Consider the following 12,784-nt stretch of genomic DNA (forward strand, 5'->3'; position numbering starts at 1 on the left):
AGGCCAATTATGTTTATATTCTTATTATTTAGGGAGATCTCTATACTATCCTTGCCAAATTTTAAGTCTGGCTGTATAGACATAGCTACACAACCTCAAAACTTACATAAGTATCCATCTGGTTACTAACTGTTTTTTGTAATATTTGCTCCCATAATAGCTCAGAGGTTTGTGGTTATAGTGGGTTTTCCGGCGCATTTTCTTGATGTGTTATAGGGTACATTGGCAGTATTTATTTTGTGTGTTCTGTTTGCATCACTGCTATTTGTTGAAGATTTTGTAGGACAGGATATCTTGTATATCTGTCTCACAGCCTGCAATCAGTAATATTTTAAGGATTACAAGTACCAGTTGGTCAGTTGTGTCGTCAAGGATGCAATGACAGTAAAAAGGGGATGCTCTGTGTAAAACACTGGGTAAAAAGGAAAGGAATATAGATAACTGTTAAAGAAAATAAAAATAAAAAAAAAATAAAAAAAAATTCTAACTTTAGGGAACATATTACAAAAGTGAAAACACAAGATTTTTTTTCCAAGCGCTTTCATTGGGTTCATATTTATAACAAACATATTTTCTTGCTCAAAATCTTGATTGCTAATCACATTAACCTTTACTAAAAAGTCAAGAGCAAATTTGTAATTATGGTCGTGTAATCAAGAATAATGAAAACCAGCATTTACTTAAAAAAAAAAAAAAGAACACAGCAAATCTGTGCATCTAAGCCACTTTATTGATATATTGAATCACAATGACTGTATACATTTTTTTCACATGTTTAGATAACACATTTTTAAGTTACAACACGGAGCAGATAAACACATGTGCGAGTTTGAACCCCCATCCTCCTGGTAGTCTGACTTCTGGAGAAAGTGGTCATCGAGTCATCCAGGCACAGGGGACCTCATTTGACAGAATGGAACAATTTGTGAGACACCTGTAAAGAGACAAGACATAAAATTTAAAGTAACAAAGCCACTCAGTGTACACATTTAGCCCAAACTTTCAAGCAAAAAGTATCCCCTCGCCAGCTCTGCCGATAGATACATCTGTGACTAAGTAAGGTAGATTAAAACAAAACACACGTAAAGCCTTAAGTTCGATAACTGTCATTATTCGAGGTGACCAATCTGTTGTACAAGAGTGAATCTTTGCTTTTATGACCTGTGTTCTTTAATCACCTAGCAGGGTCCAACTGGTACATTCTGTACTTACACAATGGTCCCGAGCATGGAGGAAGTCAAACAATTCCTCCGTGCAGTCCTCCTCTGTCTGGGATCGAGAACTAACTCTGGTCTCGCATAACTCCAAACGTTCCCGAGAGTGGATGCAGTGCTCCGTCTCCTCACACTTCTGCCGCAAGGTTTCAAGAGGGTCCTGTAATCAAAGGTCATCTAGTAAATGTATACTACAGTGCTGTGATCTCCAACTTAATTTCATATCCAACAGAAAGCTATTAGAAGTGAAATTGTATTTTCGACAAAATATTAAAGCATGCTTACGATTCATAAGGCTGTAAGCAAGAGAATGCGAGAAAAACATTCAGTACGTAACAAAAGAAGCTGAACAAAGAACTTTAAAATTGCTCTAAGGCTGGAGAATCCTGTCCAAAACACCATCTATCTCAATAATATACACATGGAGAGGGAGGTTTAGCAATGCCAGAAGAGGGAAACTTAACCAATTCCTTTTAAAATGCTAAGGACAAGATAAAACTGTAATTATTGAAGTTATTCCATAATTAATGTTAGTTATAAAGGCTGTTTGACATCAAATGCTTTTCCACAAACTGATTCAACATTATCTATGCCCATAATATGCATTACTAAACTTCTTTTGGCAAAAAGGTTAGAAACAGTTGGTTAAATTTTGAAGTTTGAAACGAACTAGACTTCTTAATTCATTAGTATCGCATTAAAACCACTCAATAGATGTCATTCATATTTAATCAAAGTCTTATGGTGGTACAGAGAAAAACAATAATAAATCAATAAATTCTAACTAATGAAACCTTCTGGAGCAAAAAGGCTGCTGACTCACCACCAAGTCCTCCTCTTCTTCCTCCTCTTCCTCCTCCTGAAACAGACACAACCAGATCAATGGCATCATTCACTTCCAGCCAATAAAAGTTAATTTTGTCAATATTTGTAAACCTAGATCCATGATGCAAACAATGCAAAAAAAGGTCAACTTTAGATTGTGATTAATCTAGGATGTCGTATTAATAAACCGGAAAATAACTGATACCGAAGCTAAGACAAGCTAGCATATTCGGTCGGTGACCGTTACATTTTTAAAGGAATTCCTGAGTATATTCTTAAGAAAATATAAAGAATTTACTACTAACATCTTCGGGTTCCCCGTTCGTGATCATCTTCTCCTCGAAAACCATATTTTAATGTTTTATTCCTGGCTGCCTGTCAAATCACTGCTCTTGGAGGACACCTCAGGTCAAAGCAGCTAGCCGACGGTCGTTGACAACAGATGTGAAGTTTCCGGTTCCGGTATTTTCATTTTAAAAGCTTCAGCAGCTTCAACTGGCTTTATGTTCAGTGAGAATAGAATGTGAATAAGGAAAAATATGAACTATTATGATTTACAAAGACAGATATATCATGCACATCCAGAGGACGTGATAATAAAATTTCTACGTTAATGTTGGTGTCTTTTTTTTAAAGAAAAAAGTAGGTTGAAATGACCGGCATTTGAAAAATGAAATGCTTTTATTCAAGCGGGACTTGAAGTTCACTCTGTAACACATAAAACACGTTTGGTTAAACCTTTTTATGAGTTTTTTTAATATATTTTTTAAGTTATTAACACGTTGGTTTTATTTTGAAGAGAGCATTTCGGCCAATAAATATTTCACTGCTGCTACCATGTGGTAGAAAATGTTATAACAGTAGCAGAAGTAAAGCGTGAAAAGCTGTAAATGAATCGGACCTAGTCGTTTTGAAACATAGTAGTTCTTATGATCATGTAGAAAACAATAATAGCACTATGACAGTTTTTCTTGTAGATAATCAATTATATTGATAAAACAACCAGAAATTTTAATAAATTCTGGTATCAACTTATATCACCTTGCAGGTCTCTGCATGTCATCCACTGATAAGCAAAATGATAAGGCCCAGAAATAACCTTTATGAGGGTCTGAGTTTTTTTTGTTGTTGTTGTTCTCTTGCCTTTTCATAATGACAGGAACATTAATTAAAAAAAATACTAAAGTAATGAGGGGTACTTTTTCAGATAAATTAATTTCCTTATCCTGGTCTTCTCCAAACACTGTATTTATACTCATAATGAAAAGAAAAATACTTCAATCTTTGCATTAGGTCAATAAGTATTTTACAAATACTGTACCTGGAAATATATGTAACATGTTCAGTTGCTGTGTCAAGGATATAGGGACCAGAGTCCAATTTAATAAGTAATCTATTTCTTTGAAGCAACATTTTAGATGAGAAAAAACATTGCTGCTATTTCTTAGAGCAAAATATCAATGCAGTGCCTTGGGAATAAATTAAAAGCATATTGACAGGCCGGGTTAGCACCATGGATTTGCTTTTTTCCATATTTAGTTTCTTTGTTGACTGGGATTTAAAGAGTCTGCTGTTATTTGTGGTGGTTTTTATCATTACCGCAGATTTGGTTAAAAACCGTCGACCAGTTGGCTTCCCTCCTGGACCCAGAGCTCTACCCATTGTGGGCAACATATTCACATGGGACCAAAGCAGGCCCCATGAGAAGCTGATGGAGGTATAGAGCAATATAAAATGATAACCAACTGCAACTGTTTAACTGATCCATGTTCTAACTACTTTCCTTAAATCTCACTCAGTTGGCAAGGACTTATGGAGATGTATTCAGCTTAAGATTTGGTCAGAAATGGTCAGTAGTGTTGAATGGATTTGATACTATTAAGGAGGCTCTGCTTACGAAGGGAGACAGCATGGTGGACCGTCCCAAACTTGCTTTGCAGGAAGAAGTAACAGGTGGATTAGGTAGGAAAATATCCTTACACGTAGCCATACATGGGCAAATGTGCTTTTTGTAAACTTACAGAAAATGTTTATGTGTTGCAACATTTGCACAAAGAATAAATATCATTATGACAGCATGCATTCAGGCGAATTATTATTACAAACTATTAGCTATTTTTTTTCTCCCCTTCTGAACAACGGAAAGCCAATACAACAGCAGAAAAAATATAAGTTGTATAAATTTTCACTTTATATTTCCTTTTTTCTCCCTTCTTTCTTTGTCATTAGGAATAATATTTAGTAATGGAGACATCTGGAAACAACAGAGGCGTTTTGCACTTTCAACCCTCAAATACTTTGGGTTTGGGAAAAAGTCTCTTGAACATGTCATCCTGGATGAATTCAGACATTGTGCAGAAGAGTTCAGAGCTTATAAAGGTAGTTATTTAACACTTAGAAATACATTCAAAGTGGTCAGCTGTGCAGTTTATATAATGTTTTCTGCTAAACTACCAAGAGAAGCCTGTAAATCCACATCTCATCATCAATAACGCTGTCTCCAACATCATCTGCCACCTGGTCTTTGGTCACCGCTTCGAGTACGGGGATGAGAAATTCAGGAAACTGATGCTACTGTTTGACAAGGCACTCCAGATCGAAGCCTCTATTTGGGCACAAGTAAGGTTTTCTAAACCTCATGATGAAATGGAACTGTTGTGTACTGTGACTGTGTGCTACAATTAACACATGCCAGTTATTGGCAACGCTCCAAACACAAAGAAATTAAGAAATATAGCCTTAAACACTCTGTTTTTATAATGTTATTACTGTATTCTACATAACCGTGGTGAAATACAATATTATATGCTTTAAATAAACATACAGCTATATCATTTTGCCTCCATTTAAATCTATTCCTTACCTATGTTGGTGTCCCAAAGCAACAGTCAGCTGCATTTTTAACTCATTGTGTCCAATATATTTTTTTTTCAGCTCTACAATTCTTTTCCTCTGCTGATGAGGCTGTTGCCTGGTCCACATCAGACCGTCAAGCAGATCTGGGGAGATGTGAAGAGCTTCATAAGAGAGGAGCTGAACCAGCACAAGGAGAACTGGGATCCCACAGAACGCAGAGATTACATCGACTGTTACCTGCAGGAAATTCAAATGGTGACTGCAAGATACAGACAATTCCCATTATAAATTATACTTTTAAGTTATATTGTATTTAAGTGTTTGTTTGTTTGTTTACACAGTTCAGAGAAAAAAGGTGTTATAAGAATTAAAACCTGGATTGTCAAATTGTATTAAAAATATATATATATATAAAAACTGAAAATTTAGTCTAATTTTGACAATAAGAACAATATTTGGTGGCATTCGGTGTTTGAAAACCCAATTATGGATAACCTATTCTGTTCTGATGCCGTACTTCCACCCACACCTAATATTCAAAATACGAGCCTAAAGGAAGCCGTGGCCTATGGACATTGGAACATTCAAGTGGAAGGAGGGGCTGGGTGTGGTTTCAGGTGGATTGACAGCTTGGAGAGGAATCACAGAGATGGTAGCATTTCAAACAATACAATACCTGCTTGAGATGCTGATTCTAGAGATGCTAAAGAATGTGAACAGTTTCTGAGAGGCAAGTTAGTGTTTTTGATGATAATATGTAGATCAAACTGTAAGAAAGTATGGTCTGTATCTAGACTACCCCAACTCCCTACAAAGATACTAGGGAGACATAAGCTGCTTATACCTCACAGTGGGTGACGTCAAAATAACTGCAGAACCGGCAATAATACCGACTAAAAACTTGATGCACTAACCCTGTTAAAATCTGAGGAGGGCGGCAAATAATTAAGAGACAAATGCAGAATTTTAACAAATGTGCAGTAAACTGTTTTATGTTTCCAAGGTCACAACCTGCCAATATAAATGAGTCCTTTAAACTGTTATTCTGGGCTGCTGCTGACTCTCTGATTAAGTGAGAGTCCATCGTATCTGTATCTGTGATCTCTGATCTGAGTAAGATTGCCATTCCGTAAAAGTTATAATGCTTCCTATTCATTTAATACATAAACCACATAAAGAGTTATTTAAAGTTTCTGCTCTCTTCTCAGGGGGGAGGGAAAGCTTAAGGAATATAGGGACAGTTATTTATGATCTTTCATAACTTATTACTGGGTATCATTTTCTGAAAGCCAGATAAACTTCTGCAAACATTTTGCTGAGTTACATGCCTCCAACTTTCTACAGCCTATCCCTTTAATACTTTTACTGAGAGTCTAACTCCATCTAACGTGGTTCTAAAATCCCCCTTTGGGTGTGGTGGAAATGTGTTAAATGGAGCACGTTTGCAGCTTTTGTTGAACTTGAGATTTTTTTGGCATTTGGCAACTTTTTATTGTATTTTTGTTTTGATTGTGTGTTTTGGAGTTTGCTTCATTCGTGTTTGCAGCTTCTTTTGCCGTTTGCAGGTTTTTTTACTGTTCATGTTGAGTCATTTGCTAAATATGACACATTTGCTGGTCACCATAAATGTAGTATCTTACTGTGACATTTATGGAAGCTGAGAAAGGAATATATAGCTACTTTAAACTTATCACTTGTTTGATTATTGCTATATTTTTTAAGGACAGCTAACTGCAAATCATGGATTTATTCATTTATTGCTAATAAACTGTATACATTGATGTCTTATAGACTGTCTACATAATATGGGCGCTATATTTACGATTTACTGCACATGTTGCGGTCCAGCATTTGCGTCTAAAACCGTCTATTTGGCACTTTCCTTATGTTTAACAAGTGTACATCATCTGATTTAAATCAGAATGGGTGTTTGTTCCAAAAATATTCCAACACTACCAAGACTAACTGAACAGCTCTGCCACTGTGGGGTAGTTCTCCTTTGCTGGTTCAAAAACCGGGCCTTGCATTTTTTCAATCTACTGTATTTTCAGATTGAGGATTCATTAGCTTAGCATTTCATTTGTAAATTGGCCCCTGCACATTTCCTTGGCCCCTGGACATTTCCTAGCAGGCTGGGAACTGTGTTTGTATGGCACATTTTTCAAATATTAGATGACTGGAATGGGGTGAGTTGTCCTTTAACCTTCAATGTGAACTTTTTGCAGATCCCACAAACCTCATCTCTCCTTGTTAAAAATGAACTATTAGCTGTATATGTTTGATCTAGCTAGATGTCATTGTGTTCTTTTCTTTTTTTTTTTGCACAGAATGAGGGTCAGGAAGGCAACACATTTGATGAAGAAAACTTGATCATGTGTGTCTTGGATTTGTTTGTGGCTGGCTCAGAAACTACATCCACCACCCTGCGCTGGTCATTTCTCTACATGGCTAAATATCCTGAGATTCAAGGTACAAGAGTCGACTCGAATAAAACTTTATCAGTAGCACCCAAACACACACTCAAAAATATGTTTTTCCAAGTTGCATCTTGAAAGTGGAGGTTGTTTGCAGAGAATGTCCAAGCCGAGATAGACAGAGTGATCGGACAATCCAAACAGCCGTCTATGGAGGATCGTGCCAATCTTCCCTACACAGATGCTGTAATCCATGAGATCCTTAGGATGGGCAACATAGCTCCTCTTGCCTTACCACATTCTACCAACAAGGAAGTCCAGCTGGGAGGCTACACCATCCCAAAGGTAACTTCCTGCAAGACTTCAGTGAAATTCAAATAAAATTTTATATTCAACATTTTATGCATATTTAAACACCTTCACTTGTTTCAACAGGGCATACTCATAGTTCCAAACTTGGCCTCAGTGCTGTTTGATAAAAAAGAATGGGAGACACCTTTGGAATTTAAACCCGGACACTTCCTGAATGAGGAGGGCAAGTTTGAAAAAAGAGCTGCTTTTATCCCTTTTTCTGCCGGTAAGGAGTCCCAACAGCTGAACATCCAGTGTCTTTCAAACCCCATAGATGATATATACTTTTATGATGGGATGTAGCATGTAGTGTGTTTGTATTAATCTTCTGAAGTCAAATTTAGAAAACTGTGGCATCTCTTTTGATTTATCCTCTTTTATTATAATACCCCATAAAGGGGCCTCACTATATTAGAAATAGAACATTGAGGCAGGAATCCAAAAATACAAAAATCAAACAAGAAAACAAAGTCAAACAAACCAAAACCATGGAGACACCTGGGGGAAAGTCAATGAGACAGAGTTGGAGAAAGTTTGACGAGGAACCAGCACAGAAGAACTGCACAGAGAGAGTATTTATGGGAGACTGAAACAAAGAGAGGCCTAATGAGCAGATTGGGAGCAGGTGTGTACAGAGCAGAAACAGGAAAGGAGCTAGGGAAAAAGGAGAACACAAGAGGGCAGCAGAGGGCAACAAATAAAATCCTGGATTAAAACACTTAAACTAGAAAACAGGGAACAAAGTAAAACTGAATACTCAAAAGAAAACATGACAGAACCAAGACTGTGACAGTAACTGAAAAATAACCTGAAAACTCAACAAAATAAGAATTAAACCACTAAAACCAGAAAAAGAGGAGCAAATTAAAACTCAAAAGAAAACAAAACAGAACCAAAACTGTGACAGTGTCTAGTATTAAAATACCCTTAAACAACCCAACAGTTGTGAATGTAGTGTGTAGTCAACACCAACACATCCACACCATACCTTTCAACTTCATTCACTCATTTAAAACCTTTTTTTGTGCCACTTCACTGTAATGAATTACTTTGAGTTGGTCTAAAAAAATCTAACAAACATGAAATATTGTGAAAAATATTCAGGTGGATGAATACTATGACATCGCTTGTAGCATCTTATCAATGTATTGTAAATTGAGTGATTGCTTCAGATTATTTGATCATTGTAGTTAATATTGTAAAGTTGGCCTTTCTCTGCCTGTATTGTATAGATATATTTAGCCCAGAGTTTTAAGGATAAGTGATCATTTACTGACAGTAGCACCTCTCCTCTAAATTTTGTCCTAGGAAAGCGTCTGTGTCTTGGGGAGAACCTGGCCAGGGTTGAACTTTTCCTCTTCTTCACGTCCTTCATGCAGCACTTCACATTCTCAATGCCAGCTGGAGTGGAGGCTGTCATGGATTACCGAGCAGGAATCACTCTGGCACCAAAGCCATATGAAATATGTGTTAAGCCACGCTAACATCAGCTTTGTTGTTTTTTTAAAGAAAGGGGTAAAAAGCTTACCTGCTAATTCCTCTTTCCCAAAATGTCCCTAAGTGATTTTGCTGACGTGTAAATATGAGCCGATTTAAGCAGTTTGAATGCATTTTATGAAAACAACCTGACTGCAGACCTGCACTGTCAGGACCCTTCGTTGCAGACCTGCAAAATGGGGTTCACTGCACTGTCAGGACTGCAAGTTCATACTGGAAGTTGTTTTCAAAGCCTTCGGGAATAGCGCCCAGGACGTGTTTGCTGGATTAGAGTTTATTACAGTGTGAAACTGAGCATAGGAGCAGTTTAAATTATACAGTAAGAAAAAAATCTTCATAGGACAGCCAACCTCCATTGTTGTTCAGAAAATGTCTAATAGACCGAATGCCCTTTTCCATCCAGTGATCCAAATACAGAGACTTATAAGTTTCAAGCATAACAACACTTGTTTGTGAATGGAAGCTAGCTTCAGGGGGAGTTTATCGATGATAGCTTTTACTTTAGGAAGGCTTCGAATCAACTTTGCTTTTACTTTGAAAGTCTTCAAATAAACATCCGGTTTAAACAGCGCAGGAGACCTCACAATGCAGCTCTGCAGCCAGGGTCCTGAAAGCGCAGCTCTGGGTCCTCATAGTGCAGCTCTGGGTTCTCATAGTGCAGCTCTGGGTCCACATAGTGCAGCTCTGGGTTCTCATAGTGCAGCTCTGGGTCCTCATAGTGCAGCTCTGGGTCCTCATAGTGCAGCTCTGGGTCCACATAGTGCAGCTCTGGGTTCTCATAGTGCAGCTCTGGGTCCTCATAGTGCAGCTCTCGGTCCTCATAGTGCAGCTCTGGGTCCTCATAGTGCAGCTCTGGGTTCCCATAGTGCAGTTCTGGGTCCCCACAGTGCAGGTCTGCAGGCAGAGCCCTATTGAAAAAACAAACAAAAAAAGAATCTTCAATATTGTGCATTCAAAATTTGAAGTCTTGGATTTGAGAACTTCATATGGAAAAAAATACCATCAGAAAAAATTGTCCAGGTAGTTTTGGGAGAGTAATACTAATTTGTTGCCCATTATTCAAAGGACAGGACCAGTGACTGATCTATTGAACTGATTTTTTTTTTAAATTGCAAACTCAGTGTGTGTGTATATAATTTACCCATTAATTGGGGGGTCCAAGCAAAGACTAACCCCAATGATGGCCCTGCTGGGTTTTTAAGAAAACTCCTTTCTTTAAAATGAAAATAGAAGCACAGAAGAGGCTTGCAGAGTTGGCTCAATTTAAACCCCAACAACAAAATAAAAATGTATTTTATCCAAATAAACCAAATTTGGTAATGTTTAAGGTATAAAAATATTGCTAGGTGGTTCTGGGCTTTTGTTTGCCTTTAGCCTTTGCTTTAAGTCTTTGCAGAGACATTGTTATTACCATAATTGTCACAATTATTCTACTATTATTATTACTTGTAGTTATAATAGTAGAATGTGTCTTGTATTGGTATGAGCTTGAGCAAGGAATGAGATCAGACAAAGAAAAATGTAAAGTTGTGTTCAAATTCTTTTAATCATATATTTTTTATAACCAAATTATTTAGACGTACACTCTCTAAGTCTAAGTCTCTATATTGTGTCTTTGTAATGACTGAAGCTTATGTACTAACAAGAAGTAAACTGTCTTTACTTATTTAAAATGTTCAAGTCGAATGACTTTTTAAAGCCATTTACACTACATTCAGTTATTCACATGCTGATTGCAAGATAGATTTTAGCCATAACTGATCTGGGGCAAACTGAGAAAGGCAAAGCTTCCATACAAGGGAGCCTCTGGGCCCTTTGACCACTAAAAGCAGGTAAGGTGGTTTCCTTGTTCCTCAAGGACAAATTGACAGAGATGGATCAAGTGGGAGCTCAAACCAGCAGCCCATCGGTTACAGGATGAGTCCGTACCTCCTGAGCAACCTTTTCCCCTTTGACAAAATAATAACAGTCTCAATTTCAGCTTTAAACTGGGTTTTGTCTATTTTCTGGTTTTGGTTAACCCTTAATAGGGCACTCAGTGAAATACTTTGAAAATCAAAATTTTAAGCCAATAGTTAGTTAGTTATTGGAATCCAGGACAAGACCTTATTACCTTTGTAACATTCAAAAAATATTGATATTTTGATGGCAAAAAATGAATTTCAATGTAATAACAAGGAACGCCAACTTGCTTGAATACATTAAGAAAAATAAAAAAAATGATTCTATAAGAAATTCATGAAAAACACTGAGAGGGAAAGAAACACATTTTTATTTGGTACAACATAACCTTAGAGGTTAATGCTGATACTGGCACTTAAATTTTTTACTTAATAAACCTAAATAGTATTGTTAACCAGGCTTATTAACTTTTTTACTTTTCAATTAGCTTTTTACCTTTTTTTTCTTTTTTCCAACTTAATTTACAGTAGGTAATATATCATTCAAGGGCTCATCTAATGGGTCAATTGCCAAAATAAGATGTACAGTACAGCCATGTAGCAGTATGTTTGCTGAATGGCTGGATATAGATCTTGTGATTCTAGACCTCACTGAGGGACAGGGGGGGTTCCATTTGTAAGGGGTATGCAAGTTATCAAAAATGGTAATTTGCCCTATAAAGGGTTAAAAGAAGTTTCTTCTTCCTTCAGGGAAGTAACTTGAGTTGGGTAAGGCACCACAAAATCCACTTGCATTACTTTAAAATAATATAATTTCAGCAGAATTAAAAATATACTGCAGTAAATATATGAGTCAATGCAATCAACTGGTTTTCCTTAGATAGAAAATTTTTCATCAATTTGACTGTATGATCTGGTTGAACTGTAAAGTGCCTTGAGATGACTTGTGTTGTGAATTGGTGCTATATAAATAAACTGAATTTAACTGAATTGAAATAATCATTTAGTTCATTTTTTTATAAACTTAAAAAGTAAAATTGCTAATTGAATTGCTTATAAAAAAGTTTTTAAAAAGTTTCACATAGTACATAAGTAAAACTTGAAATCAACAAGCCATAGATAAAAAACAGAAAATAGATACAATTTCAACATACATTTGCAAAAAGAATTGATATAGAAATAGAAACATGATCTACATTTAGCTTTATAACTAATAAAGGGAGAATTGGATCTGATCCGTTGTCTGAAATATGTCCAGCCTCCTGTCTTCACACATGTCCAACTGGATACTTTTAATTTTTCTCTTGCAGCTGTTACTTTATGACATTATAAATACGTAAAAAACAAACAAGGCATTTTTTAAAATGTAAGGAGTAGAAAGTACATATATTTGTGTTCAAATGTAGTAAAAAGGTCCTTAGAAAAAAAGTACACTTGTAAAGAACAGATACAAACAAATAGTAAGTACAGTAAAAGTATTTTTACTTGGTTATATGGCACCTTTATTAAAAATAGCTAGTTTTTATACTAGTATTTGAGTGTTCTCACCTATGTCCTTTGAAGTTTTTGGCAGTAAATTAGACTTAATTATGTGAAATTGACCACTTAACCAATTAATTATGGAGAAATTAACATAATCTTTATAGTGCTGCCTACTTTGTCCAGGAAAAATTATGCTCTTAAGAAAATTGTTTATGATGATAAGAACCTAATTTTGAAAGAAAAA

At 36.3% G+C, this 12,784-nt stretch overlaps 2 protein-coding genes across 2 annotated transcripts; one reads left to right on the forward strand and one right to left on the reverse strand.

Moving 5' to 3' along the window:
• Positions 1 to 708: 708 nt before the first annotated feature.
• LOC119773697 (cytochrome b-c1 complex subunit 6, mitochondrial) lies at positions 709 to 2,496 on the reverse strand. The gene is made up of 4 exons (XM_038270820.1): positions 2,345 to 2,496; positions 2,038 to 2,073; positions 1,213 to 1,374; positions 709 to 934 (listed from the first exon to the last, which is right to left on the reverse strand). The coding sequence occupies exons 1-4, from the start codon at positions 2,387 to 2,389 to the stop codon at positions 902 to 904; spliced, it is 276 nt and encodes a 91-aa protein (XP_038126748.1). The 5' UTR covers positions 2,390 to 2,496; the 3' UTR covers positions 709 to 901.
• Positions 2,497 to 3,446: 950 nt separating this feature from the next.
• On the forward strand, positions 3,447 to 11,600 carry LOC119773696 (cytochrome P450 2J6-like). Its single transcript, XM_038270819.1, has 9 exons — positions 3,447 to 3,756; positions 3,839 to 4,001; positions 4,269 to 4,418; positions 4,498 to 4,658; positions 4,974 to 5,150; positions 7,223 to 7,364; positions 7,467 to 7,654; positions 7,745 to 7,886; positions 8,969 to 11,600. The coding sequence occupies exons 1-9, from the start codon at positions 3,553 to 3,555 to the stop codon at positions 9,142 to 9,144; spliced, it is 1,503 nt and encodes a 500-aa protein (XP_038126747.1). The 5' UTR covers positions 3,447 to 3,552; the 3' UTR covers positions 9,145 to 11,600.
• The last annotated feature ends 1,184 nt before the right edge of the window (positions 11,601 to 12,784 follow it).

Source organism: Cyprinodon tularosa, unplaced genomic scaffold (assembly GCF_016077235.1).
Source record: "Cyprinodon tularosa strain WSP-4 unplaced genomic scaffold, ASM1607723v1 ctg779, whole genome shotgun sequence".
Taxonomy (NCBI): Eukaryota; Metazoa; Chordata; class Actinopteri; order Cyprinodontiformes; family Cyprinodontidae; genus Cyprinodon; species Cyprinodon tularosa.

Coding starts and splice junctions, on each gene's coding strand:
- LOC119773696 (XM_038270819.1), top strand. CDS start 3,553: ATGGATTTGCTTTTTTCCATATTTAGTTTCTTTGTTGACTGGGATTTA. Junction 7,365..7,466: donor TAAATATCCTGAGATTCAAG/GTACAAGAGTCG, acceptor GGTTGTTTGCAG/AGAATGTCCAAGCCGAGATA. Junction 7,655..7,744: donor GAGGCTACACCATCCCAAAG/GTAACTTCCTGC, acceptor TTGTTTCAACAG/GGCATACTCATAGTTCCAAA.
- LOC119773697 (XM_038270820.1), bottom strand. CDS start 2,389: ATGGTTTTCGAGGAGAAGATGATCACGAACGGGGAACCCGAAGAT. Junction 1,375..2,037: donor AAGAAGAGGAGGACTTGGTG/GTGAGTCAGCAG, acceptor CTTTGATTACAG/GACCCTCTTGAAACCTTGCG. Junction 935..1,212: donor TCCATGCTCGGGACCATTGT/GTAAGTACAGAA, acceptor GTCTCTTTACAG/GTGTCTCACAAATTGTTCCA.